Source organism: Mesocricetus auratus, unplaced genomic scaffold (genome assembly GCF_017639785.1).
Source record: "Mesocricetus auratus isolate SY011 unplaced genomic scaffold, BCM_Maur_2.0 Super-Scaffold_100004, whole genome shotgun sequence".
In the NCBI taxonomy this organism is placed as follows: domain Eukaryota; kingdom Metazoa; phylum Chordata; class Mammalia; order Rodentia; family Cricetidae; genus Mesocricetus; species Mesocricetus auratus.
Genome location: NW_024429189.1, coordinates 95,914,433 through 95,937,221, shown reverse-complemented (window position 1 = coordinate 95,937,221; position 22,789 = coordinate 95,914,433). Strand labels below are relative to the sequence as shown.

The window sequence follows — 22,789 nt, the reverse complement described above, 5'->3', positions numbered from 1 at the left end:
AAATTTAAAAACAACATGTACTACAACTACCTGGCAATAGCAGGCTCCTCTCTTTTGGGGGAGTGGGGGTGTTGAGACACGGTTTCTCTGTGTAACAATCCTGGCTGTCCTGGAACTCACTTTGTAGACCAGACTGGCCTTGAACTCACAGAGATCTACCTGACCTTGCCTCCTGAGTGCTGGGATTAAAAGTGTACCACCAAGCCTAGCCAGATTACCAGATAATAAATAAAATAAATAAATGAAAATAAATCTTGTAAGATCCCAGTGCTGGGAGCTGATTATTTCTCACCAAACTCAGATGAAACTGGGACCTTAAACTTCCTTCATATTTCAAATCAAACATAGTTGATCAAAGATGGGATTCTTCTGTTTGCTTTCCTGAAATCAAGATACTGGGAACCAAATTGGTCAAAAGAAGGCTGCTTGGTGAGCAAACTTTGTTCTATAGTAGAGCCTGGTGTCTCCCTGCTCCCAATTCTCTCTGCACATTTTCCTTGAGTGCTGAAGAACAAGCTCGGTACCCAGAACACAGTAGGGACAAACTCATTCAAATGAACACACTGTCAAATTCCCGCACCCCCAGGGTTGCCCCTCCTGCCTGAATTCCTGTGCCAGACACTGTGCTAGACTTGGCTCTACTAGAGTTCACAGACTCTTATCCGAGAATAAGTTAGGCTTCCACTGAGGACTCTAATGACGATTGTACCATAGCTGTGCCCAAGGGACTGTGTGCACCATTCATATAACCTGGTTATTCATTCAGTCCAAGCAGGAAGAATAGCCCTGGGCAAGCTCTTTGCTGTTAACAGTGGAGTAATGTTGGTGTTATCAAACTCCCCAGGATCTTAAAGAAACAAGAATTTGCCAGGTTTTTGTTTGTTTGGATGGTTCTTTTTTGTTTGTTTGTCTTACTTCTTGAGGGCCCACCACCCAGCTCCCAAATAAATACATGGAGACTTATTCATACTTATGAATGTCCAGCCTTAGCTTGGCTTGTTTCTAAACAGCTTTTCTAACTTAAATTACCCCGTCTCTCTTTAGCTATGCTTTGCCTCTGGGCTTTTCACCTTTATTTATTCTATATTTCTTTCTTCCTTACTTCAAGCCGGCTGTGTGGCTGGTCCTTGGTATCCTCTCCTTCTCTCCTTCTCTTTTCCCTCCTCCCTCTGCGCTCTTCCCTCAAGCCTAGATTTCTCCTCCAATTTATTCTCTCTGCCTTGCAGCTCTGCCTATCCCTCCCTCCTGCCTACCTATTGGCCATTCAGCTCTATTAGGCTAATCAGGTGTTTTATATAAAGAAACACAGCTTTACAAAATTAAACAAATGCAACGTAAAAGAATGCAATAGCGTAAACGAATGGAACATGTCTTAAACTAATATTCCACATCATTTGTCAAAACATTTTTTAGACAATGAATCTCTCTGTATTTTCCAAGCTGAACTGTGAGCATGAGCCTCATATGCCTCTCTCACCTCCTTTGCATGATGCAGCTTAATCCAGGCTCATTTGTACTGACCACCACGCACTGAAATGATTTCAACATGAGACTGGTTAGGGCACCTGGCTCCCTGACATTATTAAACTGCATAAACATGCCTCCAGTGTTCCCATACCCTATGGCCAGCCTACACAGACACCTGCATGCTGCATTTCCCATGCCCCATGCAAGGAAGGGTAAATGTCTCTCCAACCGTCCCTGTCAACACAAGTGATGGAGAATTCCTGCAGTAGAGCACAGGACTCTCGAGCCAGACCAGGAGGACTATTGGCAGAGCATCACACACGGTTGCACACTCCAACAGGGAAGCCTCGTAAACACAAGGAGGCGAGAGAGGATGCATTCGTGGGTGTGCATCTGCGTGGCCTTCTTTGTTCCAGACACCCTAACCAAAAAACGTTCAGCTAACCCAGGAAAATCCAGTATTTTAATATTGACACCATCTGCACAGTAGTTCAGAGAAAAGTAATACCTGATTCCACAATGACACACTTGCAGATGTGTCATGGTTTGCCACCCCTTGAACTTCCAGGGATTAGAAATTATTTCTTTAGGGTAACAGCAGCCTCTTCCCCTGGGAGTTCCCATCAGCCTTCTCCCCCTCCCTGCACTGTTGACTTGGTTGTGAAATCAATTACCCAAGGGAAACTTTCTCAGCTCTGCACTTCTGCTTTTGAAGACTATAAAACAGTGAGGGAGACCTAGTGGACAACAAAGCTCGTGGTGGCTCGAGGCTGAACAGGCTGATTGAGAATCCTCTCTAGCCAGACTTCCTGTGCAAGTAAGGTTTACCTCTCACAGCTAAGTCCTCGGAGAATGGCTCTTTCTCTCTCTCTCTCTCTCTCTCTCTCTCTCTCTCTCTCTCTCTCTCTCTCTCCCTCCCTCCCTCTTTCTCTGTACTTTTTTTATTTAAAAAATACAGTTGTAAGGCTATGACTTGTGAAACATTCTGGAAATGAATGCTGTTTATATAGCAGCTGACTTTTAAGAGTTAACTGTCTCCTCAAAAAGTTTTTCTGTTTGGGGTTTTGCTCAACTCTTGTTTTCTTCTAGACCAGTGGTTCTCAGCCTTCCTAATGCTGTGACCCTTCAATACAGTCCCTCATGTTGAGGTGACCTCCAACCATAAAAGTATCTTCATTGCTCCTTCCTAACTGTAATTTTGCTACAGTTATGAATCATAATGTAAATATCTATGCTTTCCCATGGTCTTAGGTGACTCCTGGGAAAGGTTGAGAACTACTGTTCTAGACCCATACAGCAGCTCCTCAATTCATTCACTGCGCTGAGAGAAATACAAATGAAGGTAGCCCTGAGGGAACTAAGGTAGCCACTCACTTTCTCTTTTCACACAGGTGTCTGAAGCAGCCATGGCAACTGTTCCTGAACTCGACAGTGAAATGATAGCTTTCCACAGGTCAGTGGGGAGCCGGAGAGGGGTCATGTGTTCAGGGTTCTGCTTTCAGGAATGGAGGGCTACCTATGCTCAGAGGTCAGATTGTCCCCAGCTCACCTCCCTTGGTGGCTATCAGAATTCAAATCAACCCCCACTAAAGGCTGATTGCCTTCATTTGTCTACCAAGTTCAGCCTTGAGATCTAGGTGTTGTCACCACAGGGACTCCTACAAATGCAGCTTCCACATGGACAGTACAGGAGCCCCGTTTGCAAAGTCTGGCTTGGAAGCAAGGGATTAGTGCTCAGCTTTTAGCTATCTCTGCTGGCCTAGAATTTACATGTCAGAATCCAACAGAGAGCACCAAGAGTACCCACATACCTGACCCAGAATCTGCTTCTAGACTCTTGCTTGCACAACACTATGGAACTTGCCAGAAGTCAGAAAGCTTTGAGTATCGTTCTATGCATGGCTTTATTAACAGTGAAGATTTGTAAGCACATTATTGCACTGTATTGATAAGGAGACATAGCTTAACCAACATCTGTTTTCATTACAGCGATGAGAATGACCTGTTCTTTGAGGTTGACGGGCTCCAAAAGATGAAGGTGAGACTCGGGTCTTAGCTCCCAGCCTGTGGCAGGGCTCCGGAGTGGGAAAAGCTCCAAGCGGGGTGAGGGATACTGAACAGCCTTGCTCCAGGTGTATTTTGTGATGGCGTTATTTTGCCTCTTCCAGTGAAACAGACACAGACAGCCTAGCTTCCACACAGCTCCCACTACACCGTAGTCACTCACCAAGACTTGCTGATAGTGATCATGGTGTTTTATGCTAGGAAGACAGTCAAGTCTACAGCACACATTTAGTCCTCCCTTCGGATGGATGAGGCCTGCTCTGATCACTTGTGTCAAACTCCATGTAAGCTGGAGAGGGCGACCCTTAGGATTAGCATATCTTCCTTCTCTGCTGTAGAATAGTGTCATGTGCTCCTAGGGAAGAGATTAAGACAGTAAGAAGCAGTAAACAAAGCAAACAAAGAGACTAATTGGGATTTATTAAAAATAACTGGTGACCTTAGACAAGACTTTTAATTACTGTGTGGCCTTAGACAAGTCACTGTGCCCTTTTGGCTCTCATCTCAGAAACACAGGGTCTGAGCCAGAAGCTCCCCTACAACAACCTTCAGTTCTGAAATGCTTTCAGTGCTGGCCAAGTCCATCCTAGCACATGGGTATTCTCAGATTCACTCCCATAAAAAGCCATGTTGACGTCCCAGATGTCCCTTCCCCTTTCCACGATGATAACTCTCTAATGTAGCATGGCATCCACCCAGCCAGATCAGGAGGCAGCTGCTTTTCTCAGACCCTTTTTAAAGTTCATGACCTCCTCAACCTGCTACAAAATCCAGTCCTCAGTCTTAAATGAGTGTCTTTTAAAGAGCATTATAGCTGGATAACTCAGCCCTGAATGGAGCCCCTGACCTTCTCAGCCAGGCTGTGGCCTCCACTGCCTGCTCTAGAGCCTGACTCTCACTAGGAGCCTCTGCTCTGGAAAGGGACTTCTCTCCCAATCAGCTTTCCCTTCATGTCATTAAACTATCCACCACTGTCCTTCAAGCTTTGAAACTATTACCATGCCTCCAGGCAACTTTGGTTAGGCATCAATGTGGTGTTTCTCTGAAGAGCAGGAAAGTAGTAGCATGTTTCACAAGCAGAAACCCTGCTTATAGTAGTGTCTGCCAAATGTCTTTGAGGAAAGGGGTGTGTGGGAAATACTGAGAGTTTGCTGAGTGATCCCAGGTAAATAGAAGACAGCATGAACATGTTGTCATGAGAAATTAAATGTGTGGTGTTAGAGCCATGAGGACTCCAAAAGATGAAAGGTTTAAGTGGCTGTAGTTATATGGTGAGAGAGGTTTGTACAAGAAAGATAAAGTGTCAAGGGGGTTTAGGATAGAGATGCCAGGAAGCTTGTGTCTGGTTGCCATGTGCCCCCGGGTAAACCACTTAAGTCCTCTGGGCTCCAGAGATGCAGGAATTGTGGTTAAGAGCTTAGTTATCTCCCAGGCCCCTGGAGTTCTCTGGGACTAATGAAGGATGACCTAATGTGCTCTCCTCCTGGTTTCTCCACAGAGCTGTTTCCAAAGCCTTGACCTGAGCTATCCAGATGAGAGCATCCAGCTTCAAATCTCCAAGCAGGACCTCAACAAGAGCTTCCGGCAGGTGGTGTCAGTCATTGTGGCTGTGGAGAAGCTGTGGAACACCCCTGTCCCTTGCCCGTGGACCTTCCAGGATGAGGACCTGAGAACCTTCTTTTCCTTCATCTTTGAAGAAGGTATTTGATGAGCACTAATGGCTGACAGTAGACCTTCTCTCTGTTCCTTCTCTGTCCACCTCTTAGCAGTCACTTTCCTCCTTAAGTGGAAGTCCCTTAATGGTAGCCATTTCAACCCTTTGAAGGAAGCAAAGAAACCTCCAAAATGAATTAGTTAGATCTTGAGCTGATTAGCTTAAAAGAAGGTTTTAATGATGCTCACATTCGCAACTGGACCATTCATTCTCCAAAAACTTTGAAGCTTGAAGTCGCACAATGTCCCTGGTGAGCTAATCTTATTACTGGCAACATTTTCTGTAAGTACCACTACTGCTAGTCCATAGCAAATGGTGATAACACTGAAGGTTGTCTCATGATGCCAGATCACCCCACTTCCAATTTCTTTATACCCCACAAAAAATAGACTAGAACCTTGACTCTGGATGCTTAGATGCCACTCAATAGGCCAAATTCTGCTGCTTTGCTTCGCTGGACTTGCTCTTCTAATTGTCTACCTAAACAACATCCTTTCTTTCACTTTCAGAGCCCATCTTCTGTGACTCCTGGGATGGTGAGCTGATCGTGGCTGATGCTCCCATTCGACAGCTGCACTGCAGGCTCCGAGATGAACAACAGAAATGCCTCGTGCTGTCTGACCCCTGTGAGCTGAAAGCTCTCCATCTCAACGGACAGAACATAAACCAACAAGGTAACTAGGCACACTTGGTTTCCCTTCCTGGCCTCCTGGAGGCTTACTAGACCTTTGTGTTTTAAGATGGAACACTACTGCAACTATACATACATATATATACATACATACATACATACATACATACATACATACATACATAATATAGGGTATCACATTGCCAATGCTCCATTAGTGTGGAGTCATTTGATGGGCATGCCACAACTGCCTGTGGGCTCTTTTCCCCTCATTTTGAGGCTGAAATGTGGTTGGTAGAGAACTGATATGTCCATTTTTGTTCGCAATGCTGTCCCTTGCCCTGACATCCTTCCCACCCAATACCACAGGGTTTCTACAGGGAGATTTACAGACCATCAGGAACTTACATCTCTCCTTGATAGTAACAAGTGTTTCAAGTGTGGCGAGGGTGTCTTTAGACGTAGGGATGGACCTGGCCCCACGCCACTGTGGCCAAAAGGGCAACAGCTGACAGCAGCAGCAGTGCTTCTCCTTGGCTTCTCATCTTAGAAGCCTTGAAAGGAGCTGTCTGCTCTTTATAACTGAGCCGTGACAGTGGCCAGGAGCCTCTGATTGAGATTGCTGTGACTAAGATCAAAATGGGTGTCTCTTTTTGAAGCCACTGTCCCCAGCTAAGCCAGTTGTTCCCACTTGCTGTTGCGAATGCCTCAAAAAGTGCCATCCCCTGAGTCCTTCTAGGAGCATATAGCTTTACCTGGTTTCATAGTGACCAATTGTGCTTCTCAAGCTAATGGGCACACAGCCCACCAGTGACATAAGAGCTTTATCCCTTAGAGCTTAGATGAGACCCCTTTCATTCTTCGTTGCTGCTACTAAGAGGTTCTGAGTGGATCCTGACTCAGTTGCCCGACCTCAGTACTGTCTATGAGAGGCCCTGCTAGCCCATTCTGTGCCTGTGGAAGCTCCTTCTGGGCTCCCACAGAGTACTGACTATGTGGGCTTTGCCTGTCAAGTCCCGAGTTTGAGTCCGCCCAGCACTGCTGTATCCCTGACCCAGTTTGCTCTCCTTCTTCCAGTGGTGTTCTCCATGAGCTTTGTACAGGGAGAAACAAGCAACAACAAGATACCTGTGGCCCTGGGCCTAAAGGGAAAGAACCTGTACCTGTCCTGTGTCATGAAAGGTGACACGCCCACCCTGCAGCTGGAGGTGAGTGACAGCTGAGAAGCCATCCCCTTGTCCTCTTAAGACTCTCAGCTAATCCGTACTTCCCAGACATCCTCCTGCCCTGCCCTCCAGAAAATGTCAGAGGTCTTAATATAGAATAAAACTAGCATAACTTTTAAATGCATGTAAGCCTCACTCCCTCCATGGGAGAAATTAATATAGAATAAAACTAGCATAACTTTTAAATGCATGTAACCTCACTCCCTCCATGGGAGAAATTAAGCCATTTTGCTGTTCTTATCATGCCCTGCCATAGTTATAGGCAACAATATATCATACAGTGTTAAGGATGAAAGGATTGCATATGACTACAGCTTTTTCCTCATTTGGCGGAGGACAGTTTGGAGAACTACCCAATCAAAGTGATTCGCCAGCAGTCCCAAGGGAATTAATGCCCATCTCTTGTAACATTTCTACCAAAAGTTTCATTCTCAAGCTGATGCCATTCAGGGTTTAGGGAAAAAATGTGACAAAAATACCCAGAAACTAGTTATTCTTAGAAGATTTATTATAATTTTCATTTTTAAAAATATTTCTACCCATATGATCCTCCCCTCAAGCTTAGGATTCAGAGAAAACAAATGGCTCCTTCAATTAGTTAGAAAGATGGGGTCCAGCCCCTAGTTAGAAAGAATGCAGCCCCTAGCCCCCCAACCTGCTCACCAATCTCCTCTCCAGCAGCCTGAGAACATGACTACTGTGGTAGCTTTATCCTTTCTGTCTCACACACATAAAACTCTTCTTTCTATTTTTTCTGCAGAGTGTGGACCCCAAACAATACCCAAAGAAGAAGATGGAAAAGCGGTTTGTCTTCAACAAAATAGAAGTCAAAACCAAGGTGGAGTTTGAGTCTGCGCAGTTCCCCAACTGGTACATCAGCACCTCTCAAGCAGAACACAAGCCTGTCTTCCTGGGGAACAACAGCGGCCAGGATTTAGTTGACTTCACCATGGAATCCGTTTCTTCCTAGGAGGCCCATGTGTGAAGCTTCAGGCCCTAATGCTGACACACGAAGAATAGGCTGAACTACTTCTAATGCCCTCCCCAGAACATGTTAAGGAACTCCATTGTCACCAATGAGGGGACAGCTCTGTGTCCAGGGGAATCATTAGTCCTCTGCCAAGCCAGGACTCCACACTTCCTGTGTTTTCAGAGACACCTTGACAGAAACCATGGCACATTCTGTTCTGTCTCTTCTTCCTGGTCTCTGATGGACAACCACTTATCTGTTTATTTATGTATTTATTGATTGATCTATTTAACTTAATTGAGGGGAATATGAGGCATGCCTACAGAAGATTCCAGTTTTCAATGTTTATGGAATAAATTGAATTTGAATCCAGTGCATGGCCTGAACTGAGTTCTTTCATTGAAGCTGAGAATAAATAGGCTTGTATTATGCAGATGAGAATATTTATGAATGAAACATTAGTGCATTACTTTGATGAGTATGAAATAAATTTCACTAAAACAAAAAATCTTTCAGCCTGATTATTGAGTTCTATTGGAGTTTACACAGAAAGAGAAAAGTAAACTGGTCCATGGGAATTTTCACTGGAGGTCAAGAAGCCCATTCCTCACAGCTGAGGGACACATCCTTGACCACAAATATAAACCTTCTCACCCTCTCAGCTTCTTCCTTTCCTGCCTTCTTTCCTTCCTTCCTTCTTTTCTTTTTTATTTTCTTTCTTTCTTTCTAAAGTCTATTCAAAGGCTGGGGAGATGGCTCAATGAGTAAAATGTTTTACCATGCAAGCATGAGGGTGTGAATAAGATCTCCAACATCCATATAAAACCCTGACATGGTGGCACACGCTTATAATCTGGAGATGTTGGAACAGGAGGATCCCTGGGGCTTCTAGCCAGTTAGTCTAGTGGGTTCCACATTCAGTGAGGGGCTCTGTCTCAAAACTCAAGGTGGGAAGCAATTGAGGAAGATAACTGATTTTGATCTTTAGTCTCCACCCCCACACCTTAGCGCACGTACACGAGCATACACACACACACACACACACACACACACACAGGATTTTCATTGCACATAACTGATCAGAAAAATAAGTTCAGCTGAGACTTTAAAGAGACTAAGGGTTAGTGGTAGCAGCTGACTTGTCTAGTTATTTAATCCAGACATCTGTTAAACAAATGCTTGAACTCCTAGTAGAGAGATGAATAAGCTAAGTATTACTACTTACACAGGAGATAGGTGGGTAGAAGAATGGAAGGATGAATAGATAGACAGACAGATGTAAAATTAAGGCAAGAAAGAGAGAAGATGAAGTATAAAGGAGTAGCTGGGAAGGAGCTACATGGTCTGGCAGGAGAGATGACAAGTCAAGGAGAGTGACTTTTGCACCGTATCTAAAGGAACAAGGACAAGTAGAAAATGAGAAAAAAAGACACATCAGGTACAGGGCCCCAAGTGAACAAAGACGCTGGGATATGAGAATGAATGATGTGCAAATAAAATCGAGAATAACCAAAAGCAAAGTCAAAACACAAAACAAACTATAGAAAGAGAAAAGTGTACTTCATCCCAAATAAAGGGATAGTTTCCTGAACATACAAAGAGCTTCTTCAAAACATTAGAGGACGAATATAATGAGTATCCAACAAAACAATAAACTCAGAGGGTTATTACAAAAAAGGGAAATGTCATCAGAGCCTGAGCAGAGCAAGGGTTACTCAACGTTACTCATTAGAAGAAAGTCAACCTAAAAGTACCTCGAGATACTCATATGTTCCTATCTGGGAGACAAAAATCAAAGGTTTCACACGCCCTGTTGTCGAAACTGCAGGGAAACTCCACTGTTAAATATTATACATGAAAGTATGACATCTATGGGAGGGAATGTGATGATGACTGACAGCCACAAATGTACTTCGCTTTGTCCCAGAAATCTTACTACTGAGGACGCAGCCCATGAATTTATATGGCCTATATGAAATGATACAGAATCAGAGTTGTCCATTTCAAGAGATCACTTGTAATAATTGCAACTAACTCGGTATCAACCAAAGACCGGTTAAAGACTCTGAGACATGGGGCTGGAGAGATGACTCAGAGGGTAAGAACGCTGGCTGATATTCTGGAGGTCCTGAGTTCAATTCCTGGCAACCACATGGTGGCTCACAACCATCTGTAATGAGATCTGGTGCCCTCTTCTGGCATGCAGGCATACATGGAGTGTTGTATACATAATAAATAAATAAAATCTTTTTTAAAAAAAGGACTCTGAGACAGAACTGAAGAGTGGGGAAAGACCTGGCTCTCTGCACCAATGTGGAACTCCCTCTAAAACGTGCAGAAAAGCCAGGCCTGAAGCGGCAGATAACAGAGAGAAAAGGGGGGAAAAGCAAAACCACCTATTGTGCTCATATTTTTCTGAAATTTCTAGAGGATATTTAAGAAACCAATAAAATCACTGAGAAGATCCAGGAAATAAGACATACCCGAGCAGGCATAGGAATAAAAGCCTCTCTATTCTTTCTATATGGTTTAATCTTTTTGGTCATGTGAATGAATCAAGCTATCAGATACAAGATAACAGTAACTAAAGCACTGAGATGCCAGTGCTCAGAAGCTTGCTTCCAACACCCATTTTCCTTATCTCCAGCCCCTGAAGCATAGACAGAGAAAGGAGGGCAGCTCTCACATCTCCTAGTTTCAGAATATCAGTGCAAAAATGGAACCATTGTTAGGAGCAGGCACCCAAATGCCACCTATTGTATAACAGAGAGCTGTTGTGAGTGACATAGAGGTGACTCCATAGCCCAAGAACAACCCCCCATTTCTTGGTTCAGTGACACAATCCATCTGCCCTTTTCAGGTCCAGTGGTCACCTGTAATGACATTTCACCTTATGAGGAAGCCAGATTCCGAATAATCTATGTGTGTGGCTCTTCCAAGAAAAGCACTGGCAGTGCCTAGCTTTGTTAAATGACCAGTAGTTCAGAATTCCACTCACTATTTGCTGTTCCTTCAAGAACACTCTTAGATGTGTTGTCTATAAATACTTAACAAAAGCAACTGGAAGCAAGATGCAGACACATCATTGGTAGAAAAGGGCAAATCACACAAAGACAGAGAAAGAGTGTTTACATGGAATGGAAGGCCCAGCACATCTGCAGCATTAACCACGTGCTTCTAAAGCAGAGCTGGAAGGGTATTGACTGGGCTGAAATGGTAGTTGCTGGGGGAGAGGCAGAACAAGGAGGGCTGTCAAGGGGGACTTTAAGTTTAGAATATGTGACTCTTTGACAGGGAGAATTTATTTTATGTAACACACACACACAGACACACACACACACACACACTTGTTTAATTCTCTGCATTAAAATGTGCAAATGGCTTGAGTTCCAGTTCCTAGATCTGAGACAATGACTAAACTGATCCTCCAAAAGATACTCTATTTCTGATGTGGAGCCAAGTTCTCTCTATATCTCTGTACTAAGTGTCCTTGGCCTGGAAGAAAGAAATTACTTCCTGCTACATCAAAAAGCTCAAATGATCTGAGGAGGGGTCAGAATGCTCCTTGAACTCTACTCAATACACGAAATGTAGGTCAGTGGGAAGTCAGTCTGTTTGACTTTGGCAGGAAACACACCACCCCACATCAGCTCCTACCAGCTTTCATGCTGGAAAGTGGGAACCAGGTGCTTCTAACTTTAACTTGATGTCTGAGAGTCAGTAACAAGCACTCCCTAAGGGCAGACAATGGCCGATTTTATGGGACTGAGCTGCAGTTGATCACTGACTGGGGAAGGAAAAGAATCCAATGATATCTGGGAAAAGAATCCAATGATATATGGAGCGGATGAGGTCTTCGAGACTAGGAAGTTGGTAGCTGCTAACACCTACGCCAGAGGTGGAGGGATAAGTCAGTGTGTTTTCTATCCCAGCCTCTCCTTATTTTCTTTCTACCATGAACCACAGGGCTTTAGGATTGACGTAATTAGAACAGCAATGAAGAAATGATAGACATATGTACATAAAAGCTGGGATCGTGTGGGCTATGTGCTCTGACTTAGACACACTGGGTGCCCTGAAACTTGGTGAGTTTACTGTATGCAGTTTAAGGAGAGCGCAGGCTAGCTAACCTCAGTAGGGAGCAGTCTCAGGAGTCAGTCATCTGGAAGGAGGAAGTTGATTGATAACTTTCTATACACTGTCAACATCCCTACCCTGACCAGGGAAATCCTGGCCATTCCTGTAAGTCTGAGGCACTGGGATCCTTGACACGACCGTGTCCATGTGTCAGCAATACACATTCACTCGGGAATCCATCTGCCCCTCACATTGTTGCGTACTCTTCACTCCCCCCACACACACACACACCAGTACAACCTTGCTGAGCACCAACAGACATGTAGTTCTCCTGTAGGCTAAGGTGAGGGTGAGCCGGGGTGTGAGGTAATGATGCCCAAGGATGAACAAGTCAGAGCTTCCTCCCAGTTCTTCAGACTTATCTTACCCATATCCTGGGTCCCAAACTGGCAGTGAAGAAGCAAGCCAAATAATAAGATTTTTTCTTCCAGGGAAGCCCAGAAACATTGTTTCTCTTATCTAGGTAAGCATAACTACTCACTTACATAACATGACAGTCCAGTTCCCTACAAGAAAGTCACAAAACCATGAAACACAGACACATTGGATCCCTGGGAGTAGAGACAAGGAATGTCATGTGGGGGAAGTGAAAAGTGTCCCAGGGTCCCTGGCTATTCTCCCAAATCAAAAGTCTTATCGTCTCTAAGAACGCTACATCTTCTGGCAAATAGAGTATCTGGAGACAGAGATATAAAGGTAAGCTCTATGCCTGAACAAGAGGGGTCCTCTGGAGACTGGGGAAAGATCTATGAGTGTTATGCAACCACTTTCTTTCAGGCTTTAAGCTTCCTCACAAGCTGCCTGAAAGAACCAATACTTCTCTCTCCCTCCAGCCTCTCAACTCTACCAACTACACCCAACAAGATCAGCCCTCCAAGTGCAAAATCCTCCACCTTCCTATTGCGTGGACTCAGGGATCAGGGATGGGAGAGGGCAGAGTACCAGCCACCAACTGAGCATCCTGATGCTATATCACCTGACCAGTAGGGGCCACATAATTTGTATATGACTGCTCGATTTGAGTGAAACTTTAGAACAAAAGCATGTCTGGGATCTAGATACATGTAAGAGTCTTTACACCTGCTGTAGTCTGCCTTTAAAATAAAATATATATGGATCCTAAATGTAACTAGACAAGCCAAGCCTGGGAGCTGCTAGGATGTTCCCCATCAGGAATCTGAAAAGCAGTGAGGTTGAGCTCACATGTCTCTATAGGCCTTTAAATTGAGAACTTCGTCTCAAAGAAACAATGTTTTCTGGGTATACCATTTGCCATGGGTCTTATCACACATTTTCAATAACCTCCCAGGAGGCAACTCTGGGGCCCTAACCCTCTGACCTTTCAAATTTTTATATAAAACAGCATCGAGGAATTTTTTTTAAAACATGGATCCTTCTGCCTCACTACACAAGACTTTTGTAGGTTAATGTCAAATTGTTTTGATCATCATCTTAAAGAGTCAGTTTCAAGTGTTTTTGCTTCTGGGATATTATAAGTACAATTGATCCTCAATAGCCCCATGCTCTACATTTGAAAAATCAACCATTCATAGGTTGTGGCGATTTGAATATGTCCCCCATAGTCTGGGGCATTAGAATACTTGGTCCCCAGTTAGTAGAACTTTCTGTGTAGGTTTAGGAAGTGTGATCTTGCTAGAGGAGATGTGTCACTCGGGGCAGGCTATGTTTTGTGTTTGCAGTTCAAGGTATGAGTCCTCCAGTTGTCCCTATCCCCTCCTCCATCAGCTGCAACACTCGGGAGAGCAGGCCCTGTACTTCCCTGGGCAGCACAATAGAGCAACCCTGTTGGTGGAGGTGTGGGTAAACCAGCCCCAAGTAGTGAGCAAGGGAAAGCTTTCCCCATTACTCATCTGTCTCCAGGTGGCATGGGCGGGGGAGAGTTGCCCTCCTCCCCCTACCCATCAACACCTGAGGCAGGTATGAAAACTGGCCCTGAGGTCACAAAAACAGGAGAGCTGTCCCTGCCCCATCAGCTGCAACACTTGGGAGAGCAGGCCCTGCACCTCACCCGGGTAACACAATACAGCCAATTTGTTGTCGGTGGGTGATCCAGCTACAAAGTTGTAACCATGGGAAAGCTGTCTTCACTACTTGTCTGTCACGCAGCAGTGTGGGAGAGGAGAGATGCCCCCTTGCCCCTTGCCCCTTACCTCCTGCAATAGATAAGACATCTGACCCTTCCCTTACCAGCTGCAGCACTCAGGGAATCAAGCTCTGTCCCTTGCCTAGATGTCGCAGCTGCCTGGTGGTCGGAGGTGAGGGTAAACAAGGACAAGCTGTCCCCATTACCCCACTACTCATCTGACATGTGGCAGGCAGCAAGGGTGGAGGAGAGATGCCCTCCTCCCCACCCATCAACACCTGAGGCAGGTAAAGGAACTGGCCCTGGGGCCACAGAAGCTGGAGGGCTGTCTCTGCCCCTCACCAGCTGCTGCACAGGAGTGTGGCCCCTGAACCTTGCCTAGGCAACACAATGGAGCTGGCCTTGATGGTGGGAGAGAGGACCCTAGGGGTGTAAAAGCGGGAGAGCCGGCCCTATCCCTCCCTCATAGCTACAAGAGATGAATTAGCTGAGGCAATGCTGGAGAGCTCACCCTGGTGTGGCTGGTGGAACAACCCTGCAGCTGCCCAGGCCCAGAGCCAGGGTTATGAGTTGGTCTACCCCATCATTCACCCCATCTATGATCTGCTGGAGCACGTGAAGAGACCTGCCCCAAAGACCCAAAGCTGCAGGATCTCCACAACACAGGACAAAGCAGGATATCCAGGAGGAGTCCTAGTGAGGGCCGAGTATTGATAGTGTAGTAGAAACCAGACCAATCGCTCTTTGCAACGAACACTTGCAAGTAATGATATATGGACAAAGGGGTTACTGAGTGACTAATTACGTCACACCGCAGCTTCCATGGTGAGATTTTAAATTTTTCCTCCCCCTTTTTTTTTCTTAAATGTTGTTTTATTGGAGGGGGGTGCGGGGGTGGAGAGAGTGTGAAGGGACAGGGAAATTAATGGGATCAAGATACATGATATATAAGACACATAGAAGAAGTTAAAAGAAACCTTTAAAAAGATGAGTCCTCAGCTTCCTGCTACGTCGCTGTGTCCACCTGCTGTCATGCCCCCTGGGATGGTGATAGACTCGTATGCCTCTTCAACTCTAGGCCAAAATAAACTCTTCCTTCTGTAAGTTGCCTTCGTGTTTTATCGTAGCAAAAAAAAAGGTAACTAATATACATGTGGAAAGTAACTTTGTGACTGAATCCGTACTTAAAATATAGAGAATATATACAGGTTAATGATAAACCACCCTGCCTCCATCTTAGACTTACAAACCATCTTCTAGTAAAGACAAACTAGGTTTGTTCCTGTTCATGATTAAATCTGTTTCTCAAGGTTTGGGCTATGCCCCACCTGTAACCTTAACCACAAATAGTTCTGCACTCCCTGTTCTGAGAAACAGCAACCATGCCTTTGTTTGAAAAGATTATTATGACTACCTGTTGTATGACCACCCTGTTATGAACACCTTGCAACCATGTCTTTGTTTCAGGAGGTTGTTATGAGCAATTTATTATCCTTACGTTCTATTTTTGTGACCCTACCTATTTGGCTGTCAAATCCCCCATTTGGAAACCCCCCACTCCTGAACTATAAAAAACATTATCTTACCCATGTCCAATGTCGATCTTGTGAACCTTGCCTTAAGGGAGAGACAACCCATGCACACCAATTTAAAAAAAATTTAAACATTCTTTAATTCATTTGTCCATGATGATTTGGATCGAAGGTCTTTCTCCTCAAATCTGTGGTATTGATAATTAACTTTTCTTATCTTTATTCTCTGAATATTGCAATAAAATTATCTATGTAAAATGTACAGTGTATTAAGTATTAAAAACTAAAAGATATTAAAGATCATTGCTTCCTATTGCCATACATCTAAAAATTACACAAAAAACCCAATAGTGAGAAAACTTAATATATTCTGTCTTTGAACTAATATTTCTATTTATTTCCTTCCTTCATGAAGTATATTACTATTATACATATATAATATTATTAAGAGCATTTTATTGATTATCCTATATTCTTTGTGACAACAGAATAATTTTATATGAAGTTATATATTTATGTAATCATAAAATACATTTATTATCTTTATCTATATATTACGCCTATATAAATCATATTATTTTCATATATTGCTTATGTACTTTGCTACATTTTTACATAAGCATAAAATTCTATTTTTAAAATGTTCTCAAGATTGAGGTATTCTTTTTCTTTAAAAAAAAATCAACCTGTGCCCTTAATAGAACAATTTGAAGTTTTCAAAAATCCTTGTCTTCTAATTTTCTAATCTTTACAATAGTTTTGTAAGATAACCAATGCAGATAGGCCATTCCCACTTACTCAGTTAAATAAACTATCTCAAGTAGGTTTATTGGCTTGTAAGAAACAGCATTAGTTATTAAATTTGTATTTTATTTTCTTTAATTCCAACCAGCTTTCTTTTAAAAATGTATTCCTCTTTCATATAATACATCCCAACCATGGTTTCCCCTCCCTCCACTAATCCCAGTCCCTCCCCACCTCCTTTCTCCCCCAGATTCACTCCTCTTCCTCCATTTCCCTTCAGAAAAAGGCAGGCCTCCCAGGGATATCAACCCACATGGCATAACAAGGTGCAGTAAGACTAGGCACAAACCCTCATATCAAAGCTGTACAAGGCAACCCGGGAGGAGGAAAAGGGTCCCAAGCACAGACAAAAGCATCAGAGACACCCCACTCCCACTGTTGGAAGCCCCACAGAAATGCCAAGCTGTACAACCATAACACATATGCAGAGGGCCTAGGGCAGACCCATGCAGCCTGTGTGAACCCCTGTGGGCCCTACTTAGTTAATTCTGTGGGCCCTGTTCTCCTGGTGTTGACCCCACTGGCTCCTCGAATCCTTCCTCGTCCTCTCCTGTGGATTTCTCCAAGCTCCACCTAATGTTTGGCTGTGGGTCTGTGCATCTGCCCCCATCAGCTGTGGGACGAAGCCTTTCTGGTGACAGCTGGGCTAGGCACACCCGTCTATGAGTATAGCAAAATATCATTAGGAATCACTTCATTGACTTTTTATTTATTACCTTCTTTTTTGTTTTTTGGCCAGTCACATTTGTTTCTAACACCATTTTTACCATTCTATTAAACAATTAAAGCCAATAGCAATCTACAAGTGTTTATTCTATCTCAAGTTATCTTCACAAGATGAGACTTATAAAGTTCTGTTTAATAAAGGTTAGAGAGGCAGCTCAGTGAACAAAAGCGCCTGTCACACAAGCCTCACAGGCTGAGTTCAATCCCAGAGCGAGCTTGAACTAAAAAGACAGATAAAGCAGATGCAGCGGTGCATGTCTGCCATGCCAGCACTTCCAAGTCAAAGTGAGAAGCAGGGACAGGCAGCACAGCAACAGAAACAAGAAGAGAAAAGACAAACTCTACTGGGAGACCTAACTCCTAAAAAGCAGTCCTCTGGCATGCCAACAACGCACTCCCCGCTTCACTCACACAGAAATAAATAAGCCTCTTTTAAAAGTTGGTGTATGCATGCATGGATGCGTGTTGTGTGTATCTTAATTAGGATGGGAATTCAGTATTCATCCTATTCTTGCTTGGGTTTTATTTAACGCAAATGCTAAGAAAACCTGTGCATATAAACAATAAATAACCAGGAGTGAAAGGAACTTTATTTTAACATGTTACTTGATTCTTTGAAAACCTATCTGAATTTGCAGTTCTGAGGAAAAAGAGCAATGCCGGAGGAATCATCATACCGGATTTCAAGATATACTATAGAGCTTGGAAAATAATCTAAATAACTGACATACGGGGTCTCATGGAATTAAAAGGTTTCTGAAACTCAAAATTAAGTAATTGAGTGAGGAGGCAATGGAACGAGAGAAAATCTACTGGTTATACATCTGACTGGATATCCAGAATATATAAAGAACTCAAAAAACTATATGTTAAAACCCAAACAACCCACACAAAACGGGTTTCAAAAGCTGAAGTACAGTCAATAAACAAATGAAAAATAAAATGTTCCAAGATCCTCAGCTATCAGGAAAATTCTAATTAAAACTAAACTGAGTGGGCTGAAGAGATAGATAGCGGTTAACAGCACTGCTGCTCTCACAGAACCTGCCATCCGGTTCCCAGCATTCAATTGGGCAGCTCACAAATGTCTATACATTCAGGGAATCTGATACCCTCTTCTGGCCTCTAACAGCACTTACACACCCATAAATTTTAAAAAAAGCTACATTGAGATGGGTTGAAGAAATACACTATGGGTAACAGCACTTGATCTGCTAACAGGAGGACCTGACTTTGAATCCCTAGCACCCACATAAAAAATCGGGAGTGTGACTGCAAGTGTCTATTATAACCCCAGCATCAGGGGGAAGAGACAGGCAGACCCTAGGAGCTCAGTGTCCAGCCACCCTAGTTGAAACTACAAGCCTCAAAGCAATGAGTGACAGAGGGAGACACCACCCGACATCCCGCTCTGGCCTGCGGGCATGTGCACTGTACCCACACGCTCACATTCATGCAACACACACACACAATACTACACTGAGATACCATTTCACCCCTCACAGGCGTGAGGGTGACCTGCCTGCGACATCTGCACCTCGTTGATTGCCAGCTGATCTGGCTGTCTAGGCGGGTGTCCCCTTCCTCCCTCACTGTTCCATGTGCACCCCTTCCGAAGCTGTGAGCTCCTCGAATAGAGGAGGACCGGCTTCGATCAAGGGTAGCTTGCCCTCCCCTGCCAGAATCTCCAAACAAGCTCACCCCTGTCAGAACAGTTGTCATAAAAAATGCTGGTAAGGATGGAAGGAGGAATCATTATATAATGCTGATTATGGAAACATAAATTAGTATTGCCACCACGTAAGTCAGCATGAAGGTCCTCAAAAAAAATGCCACATGATCTTTTTATTTATTTACTTTTGGCTGTATTCTCCAAGGATTCTGACAGCACACCACAGAAATGGCAGAATATCCATGTTGATTGCATATGTTTATCCATGTACTGTTCAAAGAAGATAAGTTATGGAATCATCCTGGGTACCTGGCAAACCAACAAGTGAACAGTTTTATCGAGCCATAAAAAAGAATGAGATTTCTTGGAAAATGGATCCACCTGGAGATCATCATCTTAAGTGAAATAAGTCAGCCTCAGAGAGACAAATATTGCAGGTTTTATTTCATTTTGGATCCTAAATATATTTTATGTATATTTGTGTGTGTGTGTGTGAATGAAAATTCCTGAAAAGAAGAAAGAAACTGTGTCTGACTGTGAACAAAAAACTCCTGGAAGAGTCTGTATCTGCAGAGGCATAGACCAATCAGAATCTCAGCACTGTGGAGAGACTGGAATTTTGTAGGTACAGAGGTTAATTATCTTTGGTAAGTTCTAGCCTTCTGGAACAGTTATTCCCTGTCCTACTCTGTATCTGAACTAACACCACATGATAGTAAATAAAATCCTCTTAGAAGTTGTTATCTTAGCAGAACACTAACTTCCCCCAGTCTCAGAGGTAATGTCACCAGATAGCATTTTGGGCCTATAGAATAGTTTCATTTTGTTGTACCCACCTCTCTGATACACTCACTGATGTATTTTATACTTTCCTTGTTTATGATTTTCTTTGTTCTGTAAAACTATAAAAACTTCATGAGACAACTTCCTGACTAGAACACCAGTAGCACAGATACTAAGATTTGACAAGTAATAAATGGAACCTTGTGAAACTGAGAAGCTTCTGTAAAGCAAAGGACACAGTCAACAATACAAAATGGCAGCCTACAGAATGAGAAAAAATCTTCACCAACCCCACATCCGACAGAGGGTTGATCTCCAAAAATATATAAAGAACTCAAGAAGCTAGACAAAAAAAAATCCGATTTAAAAATGGGATACAGACCTAAACAGAGAATTCTCAGCAGAAGAATCTCAAATGGCCCAGATACACTTAAAGAATTGTTCAACATCCTTAGTCATCAGGGAAATGCAAATCAAAACGACTCTGAGATACCATATAACACCTGTCAGAGTGGCTAAGATCAAAAACTCTGATGACAGCTCATGCTGGAGAGAATGTGGAATAAGAAGAACACTCCATTGCTGGTAGGAGTGCAACCTTGTACAGCCACTTTGGAAATCAATATAGCAGTTTCTCAGAAAATGGGAAATCAATCTATCTCAAGAGCCGACCCCACAATACCACTCTTGGGCATACGCCCAAAGGATGCTCGGTCATACTATTAGGACACCTGCTCAACTATATTTATAGCAGCTTTATTTGTAATAGCCAGAATCTGGAAGCAACCTAGATGTCCATCAACCAAAGAATGGATAAAGAAAATGTTGTGCATTTATACAATGGAAGGTTATTCAGCTATTAAAAACAAAGACAGCATGAAATTTGAAGGCAAATGGATGAAATTAGAAAAAAATCATCCTGAGTGAGATAATCCAGACCCAGAAAGACAAACATGGTATGTACTCACTCATAAGTGGACATTAGCTGTAAAGGATAACCAGGTTACAATCCACAGACCCAGAGAGCTAGGTAACAAGGTTCCAGGAGGGGATGAATGGATCTCCCTGGGAAGGGAAAGTAGAAGAGATCTCTTGGGTGGACGGGCTGGGTGGGGATGGGAACGTGGGGGCTTGGGTTGGAGGTGGATGAAGGGGAGAATTCTGAGAAAGATTACTGGAAAGGGGGCTCTTCTGGATCAGGTAGAAGCCTGATGCAAGGATGGCCCCAGTAAGATCCCTGCATAGCCTGAACTGGAAATCTCCTGTGATCAGATTGGTGACTGCCCCATTTGTCTTTGGAGAGCCTTTGCCCAGTGACTGATGGAGGCAGATTCAGAGACCCATAGCCAAACACTGGACCAGGCTCAGGGAGTCCTGCTGAGGAGAAGGAGGAGGGATTGTAGGAGCCAAGAGGGTCAGAGACATGGCAGGAAAACCCACAAAAACAGCTAGCCTGGTCCATGAGAACTCACGGAGTCTGAACCAACAACCAGAGAGCCTGCATGGGACAAACCTAGGCCCTCTGCACATGTGACAGTTGTGTAGTTTGTTCTATTTGTGGAAATCCTTAGCAATGGGAGCAGGGGCTGACTCTGGCACTTTGGCCGGCTCTTGAGAACCTATTCCTCATGCTGGATTGCCTTGCCCAGCCTGAGTACAGGGAGAGGTTCTTGCTCTTATGGCAGCTTGATGTGCCATGCTTTGCTGATGCCCACGGGAGGCCTGCCCCTTTCTGAGTAGAAACAGAAGAGGAGCAGGTGGGAGAGGGGCAGAGGAGAGAATGGAAGGGAGGCTGTGGTTGGGATGTAAAATAAATCAATTAAATTTTTAAAAAGCTTCATGAAACTGATTCCACACTGAAACATGGAATTTGGGGTAACCTAAATCTGTGTTCCTGGGCCACAGTCACTCAAAATAGCTCTAGAATAAACTACCTCTTAACGATAAGAGCTATAATTCATACGTATGAATGAGAGCAGAAGAGAGACTGGAGCACAGAAAGAGAATGGTGAGAGCAGACAAAGATGAAGGAGAGAAATCGAAAGGTACAAAGATGGATAAGGACAAAATACATAAAATAGTTCAAAGAATGTGTTTGTGAGACCTAACATACACAATGGATATACACCAATAAAAGCAAAAGAAATTCTTCCGAATTATTTGACAAAAGTCACATAGCCTCAGGTTCCACACAGTGTTGAGAGGAGAACTAAGCCAACTTCTGAAAGTTACCCTCTGACCTCCACATGAGCTTGTGTATACACACACACACACACACACACACACACACACACACACACACGCACAATAAATAAATGTGATTATAAATGTTTAAATTATTTCTAGGACTGGATATGTAACTCAGGGAGTCAGGGATGGAATTCTTGCCTACCAAACACAACACCCTGAGCTTGACACACACACACACACACACACACACACACACACACACACACACACCATTTAATAGCTTATTAAACAGCCTGTTCAGGGCTTCCATCAGTTGTGTTAGAAGAAAAGGAGGCCAACATGGCTCTAGGAAGTGTGTGACTGCCTTGCTGGCCTCTGGATGCTGGGATAGTCCCTCTGTTACGTCCCAGGAGTTAGTTCTGGGTGTCTTGGGCAATGGAACTTCCTATGGTCCCAGGACATGCAGGAAACTCCTTTAGTAAGTGAAGCCAGCATACCACAGGGGATGAAGACCATCAGCGCTTCACCTCCACAGATGGCTGCCTGTTCATCCTCAGGGTGTGTTTGCTGACTTGCATGACAGCCAAGAGTGATCACAGTGGATGTCAGGGCTGTGACTTCAGTCGTGCCAACTAATGGAAAAGACTCTGCAGTAGAAGCCTAGCCCACCTTCCCTCTGACCTCATTTCCCCTCTGTCATAATGTGGGGGTGGATCAATGTCCGGTCATCAGCTCTAGCACTCTGTGGTTTAGATCCATGCCAATGGTA

General features: G+C 43.8%; 1 protein-coding gene and 1 long non-coding RNA gene across 5 annotated transcripts in view; one reads left to right on the top strand and one right to left on the bottom strand.

The window, feature by feature from the left end:
• Positions 1-2,200: 2,200 nt before the first annotated feature.
• Il1b (interleukin 1 beta) lies at positions 2,201-8,444 on the top strand. Its single transcript, XM_005068610.4, has 7 exons — positions 2,201-2,284; positions 2,859-2,920; positions 3,457-3,505; positions 5,030-5,231; positions 5,755-5,919; positions 6,954-7,084; positions 7,863-8,444. The coding sequence occupies exons 2-7, from the start codon at positions 2,874-2,876 to the stop codon at positions 8,070-8,072; spliced, it is 804 nt and encodes a 267-aa protein (XP_005068667.1). The 5' UTR covers positions 2,201-2,284; positions 2,859-2,873; the 3' UTR covers positions 8,073-8,444.
• Positions 3,353-22,789, bottom strand: part of LOC121140517 — a 59,496-nt gene continuing 40,059 nt past the window's right edge. For all 4 annotated transcript variants that reach the window (XR_005877402.1, XR_005877400.1, XR_005877401.1 and 1 more), the window contains one exon: positions 3,353-3,886. This is a non-coding gene — a long non-coding RNA (uncharacterized LOC121140517). The remainder of the gene's footprint in view (positions 3,887-22,789) is intronic.

Excerpts from the sequence above, each read along its gene's own strand:
- Il1b (XM_005068610.4), top strand. The coding sequence starts at position 2,874 with ATGGCAACTGTTCCTGAACTCGACAGTGAAATGATAGCTTTCCACAG. Across the intron at positions 3,506-5,029 it reads ACGGGCTCCAAAAGATGAAG|AGCTGTTTCCAAAGCCTTGA; the intron begins GTGAGACTCGGG and ends GTTTCTCCACAG. Across the intron at positions 7,085-7,862 it reads CGCCCACCCTGCAGCTGGAG|AGTGTGGACCCCAAACAATA; the intron begins GTGAGTGACAGC and ends TTTTTTCTGCAG.